At 51.2% G+C, this 24,194-nt stretch overlaps 2 protein-coding genes across 7 annotated transcripts in view; one reads left to right on the forward strand and one right to left on the reverse strand.

Annotated features, from left to right (window-relative positions):
• The window catches only part of EDA (ectodysplasin A), a 409,888-nt gene extending 400,282 nt beyond the window's left edge, over nt 1-9,606 (forward strand). For 2 of the 6 annotated variants that reach the window (XM_024116537.3, XM_024116540.3), the window contains 4 exons: nt 872-906; nt 1,834-1,885; nt 4,840-4,970; nt 6,782-9,606. In XM_024116537.3, coding sequence (XP_023972305.1) covers nt 872-906; nt 1,834-1,885; nt 4,840-4,970; nt 6,782-7,033 — 470 coding nt within the window. In that variant the 3' untranslated portion in view covers nt 7,034-9,606. The remainder of the gene's footprint in view (nt 1-871; nt 907-1,833; nt 1,886-4,839; nt 4,971-6,781) is intronic. The other 4 variants (XM_024116541.3, XM_024116542.3, XM_024116538.3 and 1 more) reach the window with 3 other exon arrangements.
• Nucleotides 9,607-14,286: 4,680 nt separating this feature from the next.
• On the reverse strand, nt 14,287-23,232 carry AWAT2 (acyl-CoA wax alcohol acyltransferase 2). Its single transcript, XM_007119597.2, is given in 7 exon segments — nt 14,287-14,441; nt 14,660-14,859; nt 15,427-15,601; nt 15,831-16,035; nt 16,276-16,346; nt 16,713-16,823; nt 23,148-23,232. Coding segments are annotated over 7 exon segments (1,002 nt in total).
• Nucleotides 23,233-24,194: the final 962 nt, after the last annotated feature.

Below are 24,194 nucleotides of genomic sequence, written 5' to 3' on the forward strand. Positions count from 1 at the left end.
CCTTCCCCCACCACATTGCCCATTTGAAGAGCATAATCTCCTTGCATCTTTCCCTTTGGGCCCAGAAGGGCATCCAAAAGATCCAGATCCAGATCCAAACCTGCCTAATTGACGTTGACTGGAGTCAGACTATCTGGGCTTAGGTCAGTTGTTATTTCCTTCTCCTGTTCCCCTCTTGTATCTTGGGGCTTTACAGAAATGGAGTCTTTACGGCTGATTTCTCTGGGTCTTTACTGCCACAAGACTCAGATTCTTTGACTCATAGTTCAAACAGGGCTAATCAGTGTCACCGTGGCCCCAAGAGATGCAGTTAGGGGTTGTGTTTTTTTCATCCAATCTTTCCACAAATATTAATTGAGCACTTTCTATGTGCAAGAGATATATTGATAAGTGGTCCCTGTTCTCGTGGAATTTATGTCCTACAGGAGGAGAGAGACAATTAAAGAAGCAAGATATTTACAAATGGCAATGTGCTCTATGAAGAAAATTAATAGAAAGGGAGCAAAAGGTTAAAGAAGCAAGCACCGTCGTCTCGGGTCATGTGGTAGCAGGAAAACACTCTCCTCTGTCTCCATGGGTGCTCGTTGGCACTTCCCTTAGACCAGCGTTGGTGAGAGGCCAGTTTCCCTGCTGGGTGCTGGGCCCACTGAAGATGCAGGTCGGGAGCAAGTAAGAGAAGGAAAGGGTGTCCTCTCCTACCCCAGTGCCCTGCATCACACCCTGACTCTCCCTCCATTTCTGAGCACTGGAAAATAACACTCAGACAGGGCTTCACTACAGGGAGCAAAAGCTCAGTGCCACTGGCTGCCTAGGTGAGGAGTAAAAGAAGTAGAAAGAGCACGCCCTCTGACTGGCCTGTCCTATTTTGCAGGTGCTGCTGATAAAGCTGGAACTCGAGAAAACCAGGTTGGCTGGGAATTGCTCTCTTGCTGGAGAGGAGGGAAGACCACAGGCTAGAGCCACCCTTGAGTTTGCTCCCTATTAAATTTGCTGAGGCTTTATCTTGTGAGGAGACCCTGGAGGTTCTGAGGTTCTTCATTCACAGCCTCCTCCCATCTCTATGAATAGAAAAGCTTTGCCCCAGGGCCTGCCTTTAGCAAGGGAACTGAGTCTCAGTCATGGCCATTTTTCCCCATTCCCCAGGAGACAGAGGGTCACCATAGCCAAACCCAATAGTCAGCTGCTAGTCAGGCCTATTCACCTGGACCTCCGCCTCCCCGGCCACCCCAGACACCTTGTCGGCCCTCAGACCACCTGACATCAGCAGCTTAGAAGTTTAAGAGTATGTCCTTGAAAATCAGCCAACCAGCTCTGGGTCAAGCCCAGCCTAGACTCCTGCCTTCACGGCCTGAAGGGCTCCTCCCTAGTCTCTGAGCTTCCTGATCCGTCTCTACTGGCAGGTTCCACCGCCTCGCCTTGTCTCATCTCAGCCTCCCTCACTACAGCTGTTTGGTCACGGCGATCAATCTACACAGCTGCACGGTGCTGGATGGCTTGCAGGGCATTTTATATTCGTCACCTCAGTTGATCTTCAGACATCCCTGTGAGAGAGGTCAGACAGAGATTCTCATGATCCCCGTTTCACAGTTAGGGAAATGAGGCTCAGAGGCATTACCTTTGGCTGAGGTCACACAGCTATGAAGTGGCAGAGCTACAAAATCACATTACCCTCTAGTAGAAATGGGGCCACTCGCGTCCCAAGAAAGAGGAGAGGGATCAGAATTGGGATACAAATGAAGACTAGAAACCAGAGGTGGAATCCTCGCAACTGGTGGCTGAGCAAGCATCCATTTCTCACAGTGACTACTCTCTCTGTCCTTCTCATCCTCCCAGCCAGCCGTGGTGCATCTACAGGGCCAAGGGTCAGCAATCCAAGTCAAGAATGGTAAGAGTCAAAGTAGACTCTCTCCCTAAGGAGAGTTTCTCCTCCCCTTACCCCCAGCCTTCAAATAGTCACCCAGCCTTGTTCCTCCCAGGCCCCTGAGGTACCCTTGACATTAGGGGCCATTCGCTACTCCATTTTGCCCTCTGCTGGCTGTCCTGAGTAATTGCTTGCCCTAAGGTTACTACAAATTGCATTTAGAATCGCTGATGAGGAAGCTGAAAGGGGACTTGAGACATCGTCTAAACCAGGGATTCTTGGCAGGTGGAGGCTGAATCAGAGTCACCCTTGGGGATATGTGCAGTTTTATGACCATTTTCACAATACAATTAGAGAAAGTAGAACGACATAAAATCGAATCTTCTGGTCTGATGGGTCTCCACCCAGAAAATGGGTGGAGGAGGCATTTCTCTCAGGGAAGTGGGGGGCATGTTAGACTCTCCAGGGAGTATGAGATGCTAGTGTCTATAATAAGGGGGATGGATTTCAGGAGGTTAGAAATCCTAATTTAGTGTAATCCCTGCATTTAAAAGGTGGGGAAACAGAGTGCCAGACAAATTGGACAACACCATACTAAATCTCCTGCCTTATATCTGTATGGTACTTTAGAGTTTTCAACATACTTTCTTTGTCTTTGATTTGATTTGATCCTCACGACAAAGGTAGGCATTAGCTCCTTTTTACAGAGACAGAAACTGAAGCTCAGAGAGGTTAATTAACTGGCCCAAGATTTCCGTTAAGTGTAGGAGCTGGGATTCAAAACCACATCTGTCTGACTCTCTCCACCACACTATGCCACTTCAGAGATGTGTGTGTATACTCCACTGAATGATTAGCTTCATTTTCTTCCTCAAAGAGACATGAACATTCATTAAAGAACAGCACTTTGAAATAATGTCCAGTCCCCAGGGTGCACAAATCCTAAAATGCATGAACCCCCAGGAGCCTCGGGAAGCAGCAAGCCAGCCAAGATGCCAGACGCTTACTGGGAGGGGTTGTGAGTACAGAAACAGTAAATGAAGGTTCAGAAACTTGCTGCATGGGGACAGCTTCTAAGAGCCCAGTCAGTCCTGAACTGGCTGTGCTCTGCTTCCTTAATGATCGGGCTTGGCTACATCCTGGAGTGCCACCAGGATGCCTGACTCAATCACCTCAGAAATATAAGTAGGAACAGAATGGCACCAAAACCTAAGCAGTCCTGCTGGGACCAAGTACCTTGTGCCCCGGGGCCCTGGGTGGGCCATGATCACCATCTGTCCAGGGAGGGGTGAGACAGGCAGGAAATAGATTTGTTTGGGTGTCTCAATGGGTGGCCTCAGTGTTTATGCCAGAAGCTACTGATTTTGCTCCCACCATATAACAGGACTGGTTCCAACCCCTCTGGGCCAATCCCCAGTAGTGGTCTATGCTGATCTTTCGTTCCAACAGAAGCAAGAGTGAGAGCATCAGGGCTTCCCTGGTGGCTCAGTGGTTAAAAATCTGCCTGCCAATGCAGGGGACACGGGTTCGAGCCCTGGTCCGGGAAGATTCCCACACGCTGTGGAGCACCTAAGCCCGTGCGCCACAACTACTGAGCCTGCGCTCTAGAGCCCGTGAGCCACAAATACTGAGCCTGCGTGCCACAACTGCTGAAGCCTGTGCGCCTAGAACCCGTGCTCTGCAACAAGAGAAGCCACCGCAATGAGAAGCCCACGCACCGCAACACAAGAAAGAGTAGCCCCCGCTCGCCGCAACTAGAGAAAGCTCGCGCGCAGCAACAAAGACCCAACACAGCCAAAAATAAATAAATTAAAATTTAAAATAAAGAGTGAGGGCATCAGGGGTAGGAAGATACCATGCAGAGTGGTCCTCCGTGAGGGGCAGAGCCAGGCATCTCCTCCAAACTCCTGTCCCATCTGCTTATCACCTTAAGGGAAGATGGGCACCCTTTCCAGAAGGCCAGTTTCCTCACACCTCAGAAAGGAAGACCTCCTGAGACTAGCCAAGGATGGACTTTCAAAACATATTTTCTTGAATTAAGAATGGATGGTTTTGAGGCAAAAAGGCTCCCTAGGCCTGCCTGGACTCCCTCCTCTCGAGGTGGGAAGGAACATCCCCCTTGCTGCAAGATGGAAAGGGAAGCTTTTCCTCCTCCCTCACATGCCAGCCCCCACCGTCCAGCCAAAGTGGAGTGACTGACCCTCCGCCCCATATGGGGTATTACTGAGAGACATGCTTTGCTGGGGTGCCTCAGTGCCCAGACACCCTCTCCATCTCTTTGGTTGGTTCTAGTGCTGCGTTGCGGTCTATCCCTCACTCTCATAAGGATCCCTCTCCCCTACAGGGCTTTATTACTGGTGGTCACTTGCTCCGGCTGCCATGAAGTCTGACTCACACCTGATCCCTAAGGTTCTCCGGGTAGACAATTCCTTGGGCTGAGTGGTTTCCTGGGGGCCCAGTGAGGCTTTCCAGAAAGGAGTGGGTGTGGAGGTACTATAAAAAGGAATCTCTTAAGGACAAGGAGAAAACCCATGAACCTATAAGACAGGAGAGGGATTCAGGAGCTATAGCTGGTGAGATGAAATGGAATAATAAGACCTAGCCTGCCCCTCAGTGTCTGGATTTTGCCTGTGCAGGTCCCAGAACAACAAAGAAAATAGGGCAGCGTGCCCGCCCTCTTGCCTCCCCCCCAATTCCAGCTAGAAGGTGTTGGTTAAATATCCTTCCAGACAGAGGGGTCAGGAAAGGAGAGAGGAAGAAGGACAGGCAGACCCCAGGGGCCTGAGGCAGGCCTAGCTGCCACTTTACAAACAGACCGCTTTCTCTGCTTCCAGATGCTGTTCTTAAAGCTTGGCCTCCTGGGCTATCCAGGGTGTATTGGGATGGGGCCGGGGGCTGTGTACGACTTGATATTTCTTATGTTTATTGCCCAGATAGTTCTGACATGTACTGAGTGACTGCCCTTCTCTCATACTGAGATCTTTCAGGTGGAGTGCTCAATGATTGGTCTCGCATCACCATGAACCCCAAGGTGTTTAAGCTACACCCCCGCAGTGGGGAGTTGGAGGTACTGGTGGACGGCACCTACTTCATCTATAGTCAGGTAGAAGTGAGTACGGTCTCAGGCCTAACTCTTCTTATATCCAGAATGCAGATCTCGTGCAGGCCACAGAGGGGCACTGTGGAGCCAGCCCAGACCGGCCAATGGCTAACGTCCTGCTTCCGGGGTGGGGGAGGGCGCACTGAGAGGGAGTTGAAAAGAAGGAGGAAAGAGAGAGGGGGCTGTCTGGAGTTTTCTCCTAACCAGATATGATTGAAAAACTGAAAAGAGGCCCATCCCACGCCCTGCCATCTGATTCCCTCCTACAGAGCCCCAGGCCCTAGTTTCCCCACTGAGTTGTTTGGTTCTACTGCCAAACTTGAACTCTGCCTTAGTATATATTATTTGCAAGTCAGTTCCAGGGCTGCTGAGGACCCCTTCCTCCCACACCACTGGCTTTATAATGAAGACTGAGAGTGCCCTTCCGGACCTTCTCTCCACCTCAGAAAGATTTCTCTTTCCTTCTTCTTTCTCCCATTTGTTTCTCTACCTTTCTGCTTCTCTGTCATTCTTGCCTCCCCCCTGCTGTCGTTCTCCCAGCCCTTTTCTCCCTCTGTTTTTGTCCTCATCCTGGCCCGGGGCCCACTCCCCAGGTCGACCAGTTGCGCATCCACTTCCACCCCTGTTTGTCTCCAATGGGTTGACTCCTCAGAGCTAGTGGTGGGCGAGCCTTGAGGCCGGGGCTTCGGAGGGGCGGGCAGCAAGCAGGTGGATGGACAGAAAGACCCTGAAGCCGGCAGAAGGGTCTTCCAGGAGAGTGGCCAGAGAAGGTGGGTTCACGAGCATTTGCTGAGCCTACTGAGCATCTTGGCACAGCTTGGGTCCTGACCCAAGAAACTGTATGGCACCTGAATACACTGCAGCCTCCTGAACAGCCTGTGGTGGGAGCAGCCTTCATAAAGTGAGTTAGGGCAACAGATGAGTGTCCCAGTCCCCAGGGGTATGATCCGAATGTCCTAAGTGTCATCTGGTGGGGGTGGGGATCAAAGCTGGGGGTGGGGTGTGAAGGATAAGGGTAGTGAAGAAGAGAAAAATTAATTTTCTGGGCCTGGGATAGAACCGGGAGTGGCCTCAGGCCTTGTACCCCACGCAAACTGGGAAGATGCCCTGGACATCACGCCACTGAACACAGCTTAGCACTTCCTTCTGGCCACGAAGTTAGTTTTGCCCTTCCACATTCTTTATCTCATTTGTGACGGATAGTTCTCCATCCTTCTGCATCTGTTTCCTCAATCATCAGACGAGAGCGCCAAGGGGCACTGGGAGAATCAGTGAGAGAAATTCAGCCGCAGGGGAGCAGGGTGCAAGCACAGACAACTGAAGAACTCGCAGATTGTTCCTGTGCCCTCTCTGGGGAATCAGTAACTGCTGAGTTTATCTACAAATGGTCCCTGGGGCTGGAAATTGGACACTGATTCGCCTTCGTTTGTGTCTGTAGCACTGATCCAGCACCTAATGTGCGCCAAGAACTGTGCTTCACACCAGGGCCAAGGAGGGCAGGGGGTGGGGAGGGGGCGCTGGGGGAGGTAAAGGGGTGAATGAGGTGTGGTTCTGGCTCTCGCAGAGTCTCCCACCCGTGTGCTCTTGAAAGAGGTTTGCTTAACCCCCTGAGCCCAATGGGGGGAGGCAGGACAGCGAATAAGCCTGTCACCCCGCCCGTCCTGTTGGCCGACTAGCGTGCCTTCAAGAGGTGCAGTGGCAGCTCGTGTGAGCAGGTGGCCTCTGCTGGTCACCAGGGAGGGGGAGGGGAGGGCCCACCCTGGAGGGCCCACCCTCTCCTTCCGCTCGCCCCCAATCCCTTCTCGTTGCCTCTCTCCCAGGTATACTACATCAACTTCACTGATTTTGCCAGCTATGAGGTGGTGGTGGACGAGAAGCCCTTCCTGCAGTGCACCCGCAGCATCGAGACAGGCAAAACCAACTACAACACTTGTTACACGGCGGGCGTCTGCCTTCTCAAAGCGCGGCAGAAGATCGCCGTGAAGATGGTGCACGCCGACATCTCTATCAACATGAGCAAGCACACCACCTTCTTCGGGGCCATCAGGCTGGGCGAGGCCCCTGCATCCTAGATTTCCCTCCCGCTCCCCAATCTCGTTTTGCCCCTGCCCGTGCTCCTACCCCAGGTTAGGGAGCCGGGACTTCCAGATCCTCTAAGTGCTGCTGTGGAGTGAGGTGTGTGGGTGTCGCAGCCGCAGAGAAAAATGCCCCAGTGCTATTTATTCCCCGGTGACTCCAGGATGACAAGGCCTGCTTGACTTTCCAGAATGACCTTGAGTGAACAGGACATGAAGCAGAACCTTCCTCCTTGGCTCCGTGTTGACTGCTTCTGGCATGACTCTTCAACCTCGAGGTCCCGGGTGTCATTTTGTTGCACTGAAGTGAGGGGCTCAGGCAGCAGGCGAGAATTAGCAAAGGTGCAGCCCAGACTGTGGGGCGAGCCTCGGACCCCGAAGGGCGGGGCGGGGGCGGGGCAGGAGGGGAGCATTGCAACCTAAGGAGAGGGGCAGGGAGGGAAAGGCAGGTGTTTGTGACAGAGCCCAGGGGAGGAGCCTGCCAGATGGTCTTCCCACTCTCGCTGAGCCGCGTCCCAGCAGCTGGCAGGGCTTTGAGGACAGGAGGTTTGCTTTTCCTTGGAGCAATTGCAGGGCATGGCCAGAAACCTGCCTGCATAAAAAACAGGCCGTGCTTGGGGCCACATGTCTTTCACTTTGTTTACAGCTGTGCTCCAAGCTCAGAAGACTCCTTGGGTCCCCCCCTCAATTGTCCCCTTCCCAACCTGGCGAGAACCCCCGTTTTCTTCCTCCCCAGAGCCTACCTCTGTCTGAGACAGGTGCCTATCCTGGGACCTGTGTTTATGTGAGTCTGGGATACTCTTTAGATTACCTGGGCACAAAGGAAATTTTCCATTTATTAAGCAACACAAATATTCATCTAGTCGAGTCGTGTCTGGGGGCAAAGGGTTGGACTGTATGACCTCCAGAAGTTCCTTCAAATTCTAATATTTAGGCAGCTGCCAGGCTAGCCTGCTAACATTCCCAAACCCTAGACTGACCCTGGGCCTCGGCAAGACAGAGCTTTTCTACCTGACCTAGAAAGGGTAAGAGCTGAGGATAGGACTGGGTTTTCTTCAAGTGTGTTGCAACCCAAGTGATCATTAGCCCAGGCCTTGTCTGAAAGGACAGCAGCTGATGCCCTACTAACCACATCCCCCTTTCTTCTCTCTGGCTCCAGAAAACCACAGCACAGCAGAGTCACCATAGATTCCAGGGCTGCTCCCCTGAATCCAGGCTCAGGAAGAGGCAGCTTCTAGGCACGGGGCAGGACTCTGCCCTCTAGTCAGGCCCAAAGACACCTGCCCCCGCAACCCCAAGCTTCCCATCAAATCATATGACAAGATCATTCAAGGGCCTTATTTCTAACTGCCCGGGCCCAGTCTAGGTGCTGGGTTTAACCCAAAGCTGGGAGGGCCAGTCTTGTAGAATCTGCTACTCTTACTCCTGAAACAAGTTTCCTTTTGAGGAGAGAGGGAATAAGCTCCTTCGGGCAGCTGAAATCCACCAAGAATAACAGGTACTCATTTCTCTGCTGTGCCTTCCCTTTCTAAGCAAATACACTGCTTGACCCTTCAAGGGTCAGGGCAAGAGGGGGTGAGCTATGCCACCATCGTCTGGTTGCTAGTGACAGCCTTGCCACCCCAGCTGAGGCAAACTTGAGACATGTGTTTGGCCCCAGCTCCTATAAAGTGCCTTAGACAGTCCTCAGTTATAGCAGGATCTGATGAGAACATCTCCTTAAAGTTTGTAAAGTGCTTTCTCTCTTATCTCCTTTGATAATATTACCAATCCCATTGTTTAGAAGAGGCTCAGAGAGGTTAAGTGCTTTGACCAGCTTAAGTCACAAACCTGGGGCTTTCAACCAGGTCTGATTACAAAGCTATTCTGTTCTGCACCAGCATTGTGTTGAATTTGGAATCTAGAGAGAACCAATAAAAATGGTAATATGGAGCTCAAATCCTTGAGGGACCTAGGGAGAAACCCAAAGAGGCTAGTTTTCATTCCTTGTTGGTAACGCCTCTTCTCTTAGCTGCCAGGGGCTCTGGGGCAAAAGAGTAGGCAATTGCTTTGGAAAACACCCATCAGCTCTAAAGCTCTTGTGTTCAGAAGAATCATCTTGGTACCATGTCCAAGCAGCAGGCCTCCAGTACCCACAGAATGGATGCCCCTCATGTTCTTTCATCCACCCAATAAACCAACCAACCATTGTGTATGGAGCCCCAACTGTGGACAAGGACCTCCTCTGGTTACCCTTCAGACAGGTTATAGGAACTAGCCACTTCCTGCAGCTACTAAGTGACTCCTTATCTCTTTCTGCCATACCACAAAGACCTCTGTACTACCAGGATCTCTCAGGGATGCAGGGAAGACCTGAGAGAGGTCTGGTTCTAAAGCCAAAAGGGTGTGAGATGAAGGAAGGAAAAGACTTCGTAATTGTTCCCCTAAAGGACATTCTGACATCCACCCTATTCTCCAGATATGGAGGGGATTAGAGAGGAAGTAGGATTCGCACAGGACTCCTTTATTCATTGCGACCCCTCAAAAGGAACCCTGGAGGGAGAGGGGTGATGAGGGAAGCAAGAAGTATCCCTGTTGCTGCAAAGTTATTGAAGCAGTTTACTCTTTTTTTTTTTATTTTATTTTTTATTTTTTTAACATCTTTATTGGAGTATAACTGTTTTACAATAGTGTGTTAGTTTCTCCTTTACAACAAAGTGAATCAGTTATACATATACATTTGTTCCCATATCTCTTCCCTCTTGCGTCTCCCTCCCTCCCACCCTCCCTATCCCACCCCTCTCATGGTCACAAAGCACAGAGGTGATCTCCCTGTGCTATGCGGCAGCTTCCCACTAGCTATCTAATTTACATTTGGTAGTGCATATATGTCCCTGCCACTCTCTCACTTCGTCACAGCTTACCCTTCCCCCTCCCCATGTCCTCAAGTCCATGCTCTAGTAGGTCTGTGTTTTTCAGAGAATGTGGAACTAGATTCATACCTTGGAATTATGCCGATGTGGCTTTTCCAGAAGGCCAAGGCTAGCGTAGAGAATGGGATGAGGACATTCGTAAGCAAGTGGATGACAGAGGTTTGAAGGAAAATTGCATGGCGGGGGCTTTGCCAGCTGCTTTGGCTTCAACAGCCAAAGCTGACACAAAAGGCAGCTATTGAGGGCTGCTCAGCTACTGGTTCCTCGGAAAATGTTGTCTTTGCCTTATTTCCCCCTTCATCCACCCTGAGCCAAATTTCTTTTGATGAGCAGTAAAGGGCTAGGGACCCTGGAGGTGAACAAAGACTTTGAGCCACGTGTGAGTATGTGTGTGTTATGTAACTTGTGGTGGATGCAGACAGATTCAGAGAAACTGAGAGTTTGAGAGGCCCTTAGAGGGAATCTAGCCCAACCTACGTTCTACTCCATGTTACTCATGTGGAAACTGAGGCCCAGAGATGGAAGGCGACCTGCCCGAGGTGAAGGAGCCCCAACCTCCAGACTCAACAGGGTGAGGGGGGAACAGTCCATGTCCCACACAGGCCCCTTATTTCTACCACCCACAGACTCAAGGCTGGAAGTTCTTGGCCCCCATCAGGAGCCTGGCCAGGCAGGGAAAACATAGCCACAGCCTTGGTCAGAGTGCTTCCTTCCCCAGGGCACTCTCCCAGCTTCTGCCTCTGGATGGAAGGCTCCAGATGGGCCCAACACCACGGAGTCCTGAGACCACCCTGGTGCTGCCTCAGGCCCCGGTCCCTGCCTGGAGGCTTCCCTAGGCCATGTGAGCACAAAGAAGGAACTGGGTTGTTTTTTGTTTGTTTGTTTGTTTGTTTTTTTGGTAATCCTTTTCAGGGCTCTCTCCAAGTGGAGTTGGGGTATGTCATTTCTTTAGTCAAAAAGCTTCCAGCTGGGGTGCGGGGGTGGGCTTTGTGGTGAGGATGGCCTGAGGCAGGCCCAGTGCTGCTTTGGGGGTCAGCATTCAGTGTGAGATACTGTGTATATAAACTATACATAATGTATATAAACTGGGATGTAAGTTTGTGTAAATTAATGGTTTATTCTTTGCAAATAAAGCTTTTTTCCCCTTGTTCTTAAGATCGGCTTAAGCACTTCCTACCTGCTAGGTGCTTCTTTTTTCTTTTTGCTGTTGTTGTTCTGGTGGTGGTGCTGGCGGTTGGCCATGCCCTGTGGCTTGGGGGATCTTAGTTCCCCGACCAGGATTGAACCTGTGCCCTCAGCAGGGAAAGCCCAGAATCCTAACCACTGGACCGCGAGGGAATTCCCACTAGGTGTTTCTTTGATACCACACATGAGCTTGGGGAAAGACCGAGGCACCCATTTCAGAAGGGGCAGCAGGAGGAAGGTGGTCTGAATTTCCTGTCAGAACATCCCACATCCTCTCTGCGCCCCAGCTCACATGCACCCATCCCCATCACCTAGGTCTTTTCCTGTAACCGCATGTCTGACAGGCTAGAGGTCCTGCAAAAAGGAACATTGTCCTGAGGCAGACACAGCAGGGAGTCACCCTCAGCTTGAGACCGTAGCATCTACAACATTCTTCAGGCCTCAGCCCAAAACAGCTTTGGTAGATCCAGCCTCCAGCTCCCCATGATGTATCGTCCCATTTTGCAGATGAGGGGACCAACATTAAAGAGTTTAAGTAGCTCCCCGCAGGTCACCCAACTAGAAAGGTTACTTAAACTTTCAAACAACTGTTGACAAGATCCTACACTGTAAACTTTCTTTTTTAAAAAATAGATTAGGGGGCTTCCCTGGTGGCGCAGTTGTTGAGAGTCCGCCTGCCGATGCAGGGGACACGGGTTCGTGCCCCGGTCTGGGAAGATCCCACATGCCGCGGAGCGGCTGGGCCCGTGAGCCATGGCCGCCGAGCCTGCGCGTCCGGAGCCTGTGCTCCGCAACGGGAGAGGCCACAACAGTGAGAGGCCCGTAAACCGCAAAAAAAAAAAAAAAAAAAGAAAAAGATTAGGGATTTCCTTGGCAGTCCAGGGGTTAATTCTCCACGCTTCCAACGCAGGGGGCGCGGGTTCAATCCCTGGTTGGGTAACTAAGATCCCATGTGCTGCGCGGCCAAAAAATAAAATTAAAAGACTAACCTTTAAAAAAGAAAAATAGATTAGAATGTTTTTATAATTGGATAAACTTTCTTTTAAACATTGAGATGCCATGACATTTAGGGCATTGCTAGCTCAGGGACAGGAAGTTTTTGGTAATCCTTTTCAGGGCTCTCTCCAAGTGGAGTTGGGGTATGTCATTTCTTTAGTCAAAAAGCTTCCAGCTGGGGTGCGGGGGTGGGCTTTGTGGTGAGGATGGCCTGAGGCAGGCCCAGTGCTGCTTTGGGGGTCAGCATTCAGTGTGAGATACTGTGTATATAAACTATACATAATGTATATAAACTGGGATGTAAGTTTGTGTAAATTAATGGTTTATTCTTTGCAAATAAAGCTTTTTTCCCCTTGTTCTTAAGATCGGCTTAAGCACTTCCTACCTGCTAGGTGCTTCTTTTTTCTTTTTGCTGTTGTTGTTCTGGTGGTGGTGCTGGCGGTTGGCCATGCCCTGTGGCTTGGGGGATCTTAGTTCCCCGACCAGGATTGAACCTGTGCCCTCAGCAGGGAAAGCCCAGAATCCTAACCACTGGACCGCGAGGGAATTCCCACTAGGTGTTTCTTTGATACCACACATGAGCTTGGGGAAAGACCGAGGCACCCATTTCAGAAGGGGCAGCAGGAGGAAGGTGGTCTGAATTTCCTGTCAGAACATCCCACATCCTCTCTGCGCCCCAGCTCACATGCACCCATCCCCATCACCTAGGTCTTTTCCTGTAACCGCATGTCTGACAGGCTAGAGGTCCTGCAAAAAGGAACATTGTCCTGAGGCAGACACAGCAGGGAGTCACCCTCAGCTTGAGACCGTAGCATCTACAACATTCTTCAGGCCTCAGCCCAAAACAGCTTTGGTAGATCCAGCCTCCAGCTCCCCATGATGTATCGTCCCATTTTGCAGATGAGGGGACCAACATTAAAGAGTTTAAGTAGCTCCCCGCAGGTCACCCAACTAGAAAGGTTACTTAAACTTTCAAACAACTGTTGACAAGATCCTACACTGTAAACTTTCTTTTTTAAAAAATAGATTAGGGGGCTTCCCTGGTGGCGCAGTGGTTGAGAGTCCGCCTGCCGATGCAGGGGACACGGGTTCGTGCCCCGGTCTGGGAAGATCCCACATGCCGCGGAGCGGCTGGGCCCGTGAGCCATGGCCGCCGAGCCTGCGCGTCCGGAGCCTGTGCTCCGCAACGGGAGAGGCCACAACAGTGAGAGGCCCGTAAACCGCAAAAAAAAAAAAAAAAAGAAAAAGATTAGGGATTTCCTTGGCAGTCCAGGGGTTAATTCTCCACGCTTCCAACGCAGGGGGCGCGGGTTCAATCCCTGGTTGGGTAACTAAGATCCCATGTGCTGCGCGGCCAAAAAATAAAATTAAAAGACTAACCTTTAAAAAAGAAAAATAGATTAGAATGTTTTTATAATTGGATAAACTTTCTTTTAAACATTGAGATGCCATGACATTTAGGGCATTGCTAGCTCAGGGACAGGAAGTGGGCAAAATGGTTGGAGGAGAATAATTTTATGTAGCTCTCCAGTTTACAAAGTTCAGTCACATTTGATATCATCATCCCACCAGCCTTTGAGGTAAGCAGGGGAGGGACTATTTGTCCCATTTTACAGATGAGGAAACAGGCTCAGAGAAGACTGATCCAAGTCACAGGGCATGAAGGTGGAGGGGCCTAAACTCAAAGCCTACTGGATCTCAAGGCCGCCAGTCCTGGAGGAGCCTTGATGCCAGAAGATGGGGCTGCTTAAGAGCTGGAGAAGAGACAAGTGCAGGGATACTAGGCCCTCAGAACAGCCTGGGTGGGGCACAGGCAGTATCAGAAGGTGGGCTTTTTGTTCTGTGCCTTGTTTTCCTCAGTGCTGATGCTGAATGGGCATGTGTGAGGGAGCTTTCAGGACCCTCTCCCCTAGGGCCTTCCCTGGCTTTGGGGCCGTCTCCTTGTAACCCCAAGGAAAAGGCAGAGAAGAGCTAGAAGGAGAGGAATGAAGGAGGAAGAGGAAGCCAGAAAACAGCCAAACAGGCACCCCCACACATGCACCTGTCACCGTGAGGACTGGCCGAATCAGGAGCAGGAGTCCCATGGCTGACTTTTGTCCTCCTGTTCACCTGTTTCACTCCTTCCAACCAGGCTGAGAGACCTCGGGGGGATGTCTGTCAAGTTAGCACCACCTCCTGGGTCTCTGAGAAGCCAAACTTGGTCTTGTGCTGGCCAAACAGTTTGTGCAGGGCATCGATATAGACCACGTGGTATTTTACCACCGTCTCCTTGCTCGGGTTCTCAATCTTGGGCAGTGGTAGAGCCTTCCCAACTGCCAGGGGAGACGGAGAAGGGAAAGGGAAAGCATCAGAATGGCTCACTCCTCAGAATAGGCCTCAGCCCTCAAGCCCGGGTTCTCCCCACACTTCCCCCACTCCTGCGCTCATCCTGGCCAGCGACCCTGCCTCTGGACATGGCCAGAGCCAAGATCCATCCTTGGAACTGGATCCTGTGTACCAGATGAGGCTGCCAGCACAAGGGCCAACTCACCAATGGTGGTTACAGGCCAAGCATAGGGCAGAAGGCCCCAGGAGTTCTCAATAAAGCCATGCCCATAGAAAGCACAAGGGTAGATGTGTACCATACTCTGGAACCACTTTTGGAAGTGATTAACGAAGCCCCCGGGAGTGAAAATCTGCTGATTGTAGAGTTCTGTCTCCCCAAAGGCGTAGGCAGGGATTAGAGCCACCCTGCAGAGGAAAAGCATGTTCTCTGATGGCCAGAAAGGTAGGGACCCTGCTGAAAGCCAGACACGCTGACCACCAGTGGTCCCTGGGTCTCCCTGTAAGCTCCTCAGCCCCTCACCCAGCTGGGCCCAGGCCCAGGCTAGGTGGGAGGGCCAAGCTGCCTCTGGGCACGGTAGCAGCAAGCTAAGGGAAGCGAGTCCCAGACTCTCCTGTAAACCCACAAGGTCTGAAACACTGGAAGCTAAGACCCAAGGGCCATTTCTTTTCGGTTTCTTCCCTTTAGCCCACACGGTAATTTTGGCTTTCTCTGAGATAGGGTTGCAGCCAGTCACCTTTCACAAAGGGACTGGCCCAGATGAGATGCTAGTCTGAGGCAGATCAGGTTCCGGTTGGCCTGCTGGCCTTTCTTCAGAAGCAGAAATGCCTCTAGAACCTGACCCAGGCTCTACTCCACCACAGAAGCAGCTTTCCCCCCTCCCTCTTTATATATCATTTCCTCAAAACCTCTTCCTCCTTCCCCACTGGGCTTTTGGAACCCCTCTCCCCAGTCTGGACCAGAAGTGTCCTCACCCATGCCAAAGGGCCGTGCGTACAAAGCCCGTGCAGTTCTTCAAGACCAAGGTGGTAGATCCTGGCAGGCTGTATCTGCACTCAGTCAGGCCACTGACCACCATGATCAGCATGTTGCCTGTGCCTCTACGGGTAAGCAGGAAGTCCATGGAGGACTGGCTCACAGAGCAGGCCCCTGGTGGGCAGAAAAAAACAAAAGATCATTGGTGATCTCCCAAACCTCCTAACTTTCCTTCCTACCTCTTCAAAGGAGGGGAGAGCCTCACATAAGTCAGCTGAACCTATGGTAGCTTTTCAGACCAGAGGGGATCACAGAATTGGTCTTGTTCTCACCCATTCACCCAACACCTCTTTCTCGGGGAGCCATTTATTTCTTTGGCTTTACTTCCTAGGAGCCAATTCACCTGTAGACATGACATATTCTCTGAGGAAAGGCACCCAGAAAAAGGCCCCCAGTGTGAGGATATAAGGAGTGATGCCAGGAAAGACCTTGGAGAAGCCTGACTTCTCTGTGGCAAAGTGGCCAAAGCATGAGTGGGACATGAGCCCATGAGGATGGCAGGTGAGGACGCAGTTGAGGCTGGGGGAGAGATCGTGAGTCTTCAAAAGCTGTGGAGGAACGTGGAGTCAAGAGGGGTATAACCAGGGAAGAGGACGCCTCTTCTGGCCAGAGACCAAGAAAGGAAAGGGCTGTCGTGTCTGGCTGGCCATGCAGGTAGGGTAACACACAGCTCCGGGGAGCGTCATCCACATGGGCCTCAATGTGAATGATGCCCCACCCTGACCCAGCCGCTGCCACTGGAGTCGGGGCTGGGCCTGGGGCCCAAGTGGAGATCTGCGGCTCCTCACCTGGAGTGGGAAGTAATCACAGTACTGTTTCCACAGGCACCAGTGCCTTACTCAGGTAAACCGGCAGCCACCTGAGAACAGAGCCAGTGTAGCTGAGCTTGGGCCACCTCCGTTGTCTTCTTCAGAGCCCTTTAAGGCCTGCCTCAGGGTGCCCTCACTCCCTGCTGTTTCCTGCCCTCTTAAGTAACGCCCAGGCTGGGAATGAACATCTGGGCCAGTTTAGGACAGGACTAGCTCTCTGCTGTACTAGCCGCCCCTCCCTCTAGCCTACTCCAGTTCCTATCTGGGCCTCCCTGGCACCTTGAAAAGACCCCTTCCCTCACCTTCTCCAGCCCAGACAAGGTCAGGCTGAAGGGCTGCCCGGAATTGGCCACAGTATAAGAAGAGAAAGAAAGAGCATGTGGTGGGTGGCAACACAGCCCTTGCAGGGCCCTCACCTCGCTCAGGGGTCTTCCAGTCAAAAGCCAGCCAGGTGAGCAATAGGACAGTGACCGGCCAGTATGGCGTGAACACTACCAGGTAGAGGTTGACAAGGATCACAGTGCTTCCTGGAGGAAGCCCAGGCCAGAGTCAATGAACTGTGAACAGTCCCTCATACTTGCCCGCCCTCTGGGGCTCTGTCCACCCCAAGGTCACACACACGACACTCTTACCTCCTCACCCAGCACATGGCCTGCGAGCCTGTGGCACCAGCATCCCCGCTCTGGCCTTGGGAACCTGTTTTAGGTCTAGAAGGCAAGGTGTTTTCCTCCCCCACTTTGCTCCACGCAGTTAGCCCTCTCCCCCCAGGACCTGCTCCAGCACCACTTTGGGCTGCATTCAATGACAGGGAGCCAGCGGTGGGTCACGCTGATTTGGCCACCAGAGGTTGGGAGTCCTGGAAAGACAGAGCCAGGAATAGTCTTCCTCCAACTCACACTTCCCTCTCCACATCTCTGCGAGGCATCAGTGGAGGGAACACCAGAGAAAGAGGATACCCAACTTCAGCCAGGTTTGGAGCACACGAGTTGGCAAACAAGAAACAAAGGAGAACCCACACTGGGCTAGAATAAGGTATGGGCCATGTTAAGCTCCAGCAAGACAGGAACAATGTAGGTTAGAGTAGTTAGGACAGACTTCATGGAGATGAGTCACAGGGAGCCATGCTCAGGATTCTTACTGGACTCAGTTTTTAAAACAGCTGTGAATAAGACTGTGTGAGAGAAAGTGGGTCAAAAGAAAGTTTAGAAAAGACAGAAAATACTCCTAATTGAATGTGGCAGAATAAACACACGTTTTTATCGTGACTCCTTGCTGGAGCCTCATGAAAATTACCACAAGGATGTTTTAAAAGATAGAGATTCTGCAAGGAAAAAGAATCAGAGAGACGCCAACAGTGGGTGAGAGCTAGCAGCAAAATGTTTGCGTGCTGGACAGTAGACGGAAGAGGGACTAACTGAGAACCAGAAAGTTGAAATGTAGTTACCTGCAAGGGGTATGCCCACAAGAGCAAGCCTGTTTCCACTGGAGAATCTAGGAAAGACTCAGAATTTGGAACCACCAGGTGTCACAAAAAGCAGATGTGGGGCACAGGGCTTGACTAAAAGTCTATCAAAGAAGTAGTTAAAACCCCAGACCCCTTTCCCTCCGCTATACACCTGGGCTATGGGAGGATAATTCTCTGAAAAAATGAACCAAAGAGACACTAGACTCAGATACTTACACTGGACACAGCTAAGATATTCTATATGCAGCCAAATTATTAATCAAGTATGAAGGGAGAATAAAGACAATCTCAGACATATAGTCTCAGAGAGTTTGTCTCCCACATTCCTTTCTCAGGAAACGACTGGTGGATGTGCTCACCACAATGAGGGAGTAAAGCAAGACAGGATGGCATGGGATTCAGGTAAAGAAATCCAAAAAAGGAAGGAAGTGAGCAGGGCCAGGACTAAGGTGAGGAGAGCAAGGCGCCTAGGGCACAAAATTCAAGGAGACATTCACTCTCAGGGTCAGGCAAGTACTGATCCAACACTTGTACAACCCTGAGAATGAACACCTTCTCAGACTGTGCACCCAAGGTGCCTCACGAGCCCTGGAGGTGACAGCGGCGCATGAGACCGGACTGTAACAGGAGGATGCTGGGCTCCAGCAGCGTGGTCCTCAAGGAAATTTAAAAAACGGTAGGGGTGGAGGAGACGAGACTTCTAGATTCCTGATGTGTTTGTGGAGAGTTTGGGGATGAATTAGTGACAACTGATAGATATCTAAGAGATAACTAAATAAATTTAAAATGAAGCAATTATCCCAATCAAAAAATGTACAGGGCTTCCCTGGTGGCGCAGTGGTTGCGCGTCCGCCTGCCGATGCAGGGGAACCGGGTTCGCGCCCCGGTCCGGGAAGATCCCACGTGCCGCGGAGCGGCTGGGCCCGTGAGCCATGGCCGCTGGGCCTGCGCGTCCGGAGCCTGTGCTCCGCAACGGGAGAGGCCACAGCGGTGAGAGGCCCGCGTACCACAAAAAAAAAAAAAAAAAAAATGTACAGAAGACCTAAATAGACATTTCTCCAAGAGGAGAAAAAAAAAAAGACCATGCCCTCATGGAAACCCCAGACACGTTTCGTAAGGCCTCTAATGATCTGGAAATCAAGGAAAATTACATGCCATGAGCTTTAAACTCATGGCTTTAAACATTTCTTAAAAGTCCACTAATTATTAGAGAAATGCAAATCAAAACTACAATGAGGTATCACCTCCCACCACTCATCAAAATATCATCAAAATATATACAAACAGGGCTTCCCTGGTGGCGCAGTGGTTGAGAGTCCGCCTGCCGATGCAGGGGACACGGGTTCGTGCCCTGGTCCGGGAAGATCCCACATGCCGTGGAGCGGCTGGGCCCGTGAGCCATGGCCTCTGAGCCTGAGCGTCTGGAGCCTGTGCTCCGCAGCGGGAGAGGGCACAACAGTGAGAGGCCCACGTACCGAAAAAAAAAATATATATATATATACACACAATATATTGTAGCAGCAATATATTGTAGCATTCTCCAAATGCTGGAGAGGGTGTGGAGAAAACGAACCCCCCTACACTGCTGGTGGGAAAGTAAATTCATACAACCACTATGTACCAATTTACAGTACAGAGACTGTACAGTACAGTACATAGGACAGTGCGGAGAACAGTATGGAGACTCCTTAAAAAACTAAAAATAGAACTGCCATATGATCCAGCAATCCTACTCCTGGGCATATATTCAGAGAAAAACATGGTCTGAAAGGATACATGCACCCCAATGTTCATTGCAGCTCTATTTACAATAGCCAAGACATGGAAGCAACCTAAATGTCCATCGACAGAGGAATGGATAAAGAATAGGTAGTACATATGTACAATGGAATATTACTCAGCCATAAAAAGGAACGAAATTGGGACTTGACTTTTTCAAGAAATAAAGGGACGCATGGGTCTAGTCCATGTTTCTTTTAGGTTTTGCTTGAACCCAGACAGAGCTGGGGACATCTTGGGAGGCAGTGTGGCCTCAGGTGGGGTGCCCTGTGGTGACACAAATCCTGGATCTGCCCCTTAGCATGAGTGTGACCAAAGACAAGCCGTTGAGCTTCACCAGCCAAGTGGGGATTATGACACCAGCTTCCACCTTATCTTTCTCACAGACTACGTGTGAGGGTCTTCTCTCAAGGCCATTAGGGTCCAAATGGATACGATTCCATTGCAGACTCGTAGGGTGAAGAGCTGGGAAGGCTCTGAGGGACAAACCCTGGAACTGTCACCTCCTGGGAGCCCAGGCCCAGCGCTCTTCTGCCTGCTCCAGGCTACCTCTCCATACAGCCCAAAGTCAAGCTCTAATGAAGAGGCCTCTGGGACTCTCCTCCGCCCTCACCCCACTTTCAGCCACTCTCCTTCTCTACTGCACCTGTCCTTCCTCCAACTCACACATACACCTGAACCCTTAGTCTCGCCTCCTCTCTTTCTCTCTCCCACATCTTCTGATCATCAAGTCCTTCTAATTCTACTCCAATTTCTTGAATCTCTGCTCTTCTGCCCTTCACCATTACTTCTGAGCTGGCTGAAATCACCACAATCTCTGACCTGAACTAGAGCGACAGCCTCGTCCTATAATCAGTTTGCTACCCAGAACTAACTGTAGTGATCTCTCAAAAACACCAATCTGATGCCGTTGCCCTGTGCCCAACCCAGTCATGGCTCCACATGGAAAAAGTCCAAACACTTTTCCGTGGTTGACAATGCCCTACACAATCTGCCCCCTGCCTCTTTTGCCAGTCTCCTCTGTCTTCTCTCTCCCGTTCATTCATTCATTCACTATGTATTGAGCGTCAGTTCTGTGCCTCTTACCCCCTCATCCCACTTAACCACTGGCTACTTCTTGAATGCTTTACACTCTCCCCTCATCCCAGCCTTGTCAGCTGTTGCCCAGTCTCTGCCCTGAACACTCTTCCTTCTTCATTTATTTCTTATTTGTCCTCTAAGAGTCAACTCAAATTTAATAGAAAAATGGACAAAGGTCATGAATGGGCCCTTAACAGAAAAAAAAAAAGAAACTAATTGCTGATAAATACATGAAAAGATCTCAACCTCATAATTAACGAAGTTCAGAATAAGGCTCATTGCTGTTTACGCCTGCCATTCTGGTGGTGGCAGAAAGGAGTGTGCATGAGGCCTCTGTTCCCTTTCCTGCCAACTTGGGGGTCATCTCTGCAGCCACATTTTGCAGCATCACAGTTTGGCAGGGCCTCCATCATCCTGAACATTTGTGTCCACAGAGAGCAGAGACTCCCACCAACCTGTGTTGGATGTTTAACATGAACAAGAAATAAGCATTTGTTGAGTTAAGCCGCTGAGATCTCCACGTTACTGGGTTACCACAGTGTACATGGGCCAGCCCAATTAATACACTCTCACACGCCCTTTTTACAAATGAAGAAAACAAGACTCAGAAAATCAATAACCTTCTAAAGGAACACAGATAGTAAGGAGTAGGGCTGGTATTTGAACACAGGCAGTCTGGCTCAAAGACTGTGTTTTTAACATCCATATTTTTCTGCCCCTTGGCTATATGTGTATGTGCACGTACACGCATGCATGTGGTGAAATATATATATTTTTATATCCATAATCTCTGGCTACATACACACAAACTATTAACAGTGGTTACCTCTGAGGAGCAACATTCTGGACAAGACTGAAGAAGGGGAACTACCAGCCTAAAGGCTCCAGCCCCCGACGTGGGCCTGGCCTGGGCTGGCCGTCCATAATGGTCATACTTCTCCCTCAACGCAGTGTCAGCTCCTAGGCCCTGGGGACTCTGCTCTCTCCTGGGAACATGGTGGCAGTGAGGGGAGGCGGTGGTAATGAGGCAAGTCTGTGGAGATAGGACAAGAGCTCAAGAAAGGGGACTCAGCTCTCACTGAGGAGAGGACCCCAAGGCCTGGGCTGCATGGAGGGAGAGAACAGAGGCCCGGCTGGGGCCCTGGTCCTCAGCAAGAGGCCATTCGGAGCTGACCTTTTTCCCCTTTCAGTCGAGAATGTTTATATACTCAGAAGGCCTGGCTTCCTCCTTCCTCTCTGGCCTAACATGTACTCTAGGGCCACATCCACACCCAGCCTCCCAGTCAGCAGTAAGTAAGGAGATGCAGGAGCTAGGGACAGGAGCTCATAGGCCAGAATCAGGCCCTTGTGGATTCAGCTCCCAGGCCAGCTCCTCCACTTGCTAGCTGTGCGATCTTGGATGGCCCACTTGTACTGCATGTACCTCAACCTCCTCATCTGTACAATGGAGATGATTAGGCATGTCAGGTGCTTAGAAGAGTGTCTGGCATGAAAAAAAAGTGCAATAGATGTTAGCTAATACTCTATGAGTGCAAGCTATCATTATGTGTGTGTGTAGCTATTAGTGTGTATTATTATGCATAACAATAGCTTCTACCTCATAAGGTTGGCAGGAGGCTAAAATGAAACCATAAGTATGCAAATGCCTGGCACAAAGTAAGTAGCTGGTACATATGGATTCCTTTCTCCTGGTCTCTTCCAGCTCTGATTGCCCATAATTCCTAGGTTAACACTGCTCTTTTTAGCATTCGGGCATCCTGCTACCCACCCCAGGCAGGCATCTGAGCCCCCCAATCCCTGTTCTCCAGCCCACTCTCCCTATTGACTGGCAAGTCCCAGGCTCCCAGGGCCCACCTGCATTCTTCCTTCCCAGGTATCTTCCAAGGTCATTTAGGTCATGACCCTGCCTCCAGACAAGTACTCACCTAAACCACTTAAAAAATGAGAATTTTGTTACAGGCCCCCCCTCCCATAGGGATGGTTTGCTTCAGCACCCACAGAACCGTAGCCAGCATCTAATGAACTTTCACAAAGTATTTGTGGTGTGGATAGAAGGGGAAAATGGACGGACAAATGGATGAATTCTTTCGGACAAGAGGTTTTCAGAGCTCTCTCTGCCACCAGGACAACTGTCTCACACCAATAGTCTGCTCAGGTCCCCAAGGTTGCAGCTAAGCCCATTTCCTTGGCAGGCCTCAGCAAAGCTGCTCCCCATCTTCCCCAGACATGCCTTCCAGGCCCCACTGATGACCCAGGAGGGCTCACTACACACACCAGCCACAGGGCTGGCTCACACACACGTGCACACACATTCCTGCACAGGCAGGCACCCCTACCCACGTGCGCACTCACAGATTCCACGCGGACCATGCCCAAGTGCGTCAGGCTAGAGGCCCGGGTGGCCAACTGTCCTGCTTTACCTGAGATAACCCAGATTTCAGCATCGAGAGTCCTGCGAAACCCTATAAGCCCTCAGTTCCAGGCAAACCAGGACTTTTGGTCACCCTGCCAAAGGCCAAAGACTCACCGATAACCAAGGCACTGAGGGCCCACTGGAAAAGAGCAAAGACCTCCAGGGAGGTCTTGAGGTCCTTCTTGGATGGCAAAAGCATTATGGCCAGGGTCCCGGTGGCTCCCGGTAAGAGCAGTTGGGCTGGCCAGCCCCACCTGTTCAGGGGCTGGTGGGGTTTCCTCCCTTTGTGCTTTCTTCTTCAGCCCCTGCCTAGTCTCCACCCCCTGCCTAGTCTCCACCCCCTAACCTGCCCTCCCCGCACCACAGGACCACAGGACCACAGGACTACACGCTGCGTCTGCTTGTCCAGTTCCTTCCAGCCATCTACCCACCTGCACTTTACCCACTTGGGCATGGCCCGGGCTGTGATTGTGACCCCCTCTTGCACACTTGTGCAGAGAAATGTAGATGGAGCTCTGGTGTGGGAAGTAAGTGGAGGCGAGGGTGGGGCTGCTGAGAGGCCTCCAGAGCCAGTGTGGATGGGGGGAGAGGGGGCAGGGAGGAGCCCAGGGCACACATGGCACCCCGAGCCTACATTTCGGTTTACGAGGCCCACCGGTCTCTGGTCTTTCGGTGACAACGTGATTGGGGAGGAGGAGGTCACAGGTGGGGTGTGCCTGGCAGGTGCGGAGGAGCAGAAGCCCGGAGCTGAGTGAGTGAGAAGAGCTGAGGAGGTGACGTCAGACAGCTTGGCAGGGCCAGAGGGTGTAAGGCGTTGACCTTCTCCTCTGACTGAAATGGGGAGTCAGTGTGGGGTTTTGAGCAGGAAAAAAGGAAAGGATTGCCTTCCGGTTTTAAAGGGCCAGGGAAGAAGACATGACGGTGGCTCAGCGCAGACTGGCAGGAGTCAGGATGGTGGGAAACGGTTGGATTCTGGGTGTCTCGTCTGATGCCGAGGCCCCACGTAAGCACTGTCCTCTCTGAGGCTCAGAAGCCTCTACAGGGGAGCCTCGCTGGTGAGCAGCCACCACGCGCTCCACCTTGGCCTGCAAACCTTCCTTGCTTTCAGCTTCGTCCCATCCAGTCCTTCAGGAAATGCGTGGAGGGTGTTGAATGGTGGTG

This window comes from Physeter macrocephalus, chromosome 21 (assembly GCF_002837175.3).
Source record: "Physeter macrocephalus isolate SW-GA chromosome 21, ASM283717v5, whole genome shotgun sequence".
NCBI classification, from domain to species: domain Eukaryota; kingdom Metazoa; phylum Chordata; class Mammalia; order Artiodactyla; family Physeteridae; genus Physeter; species Physeter macrocephalus.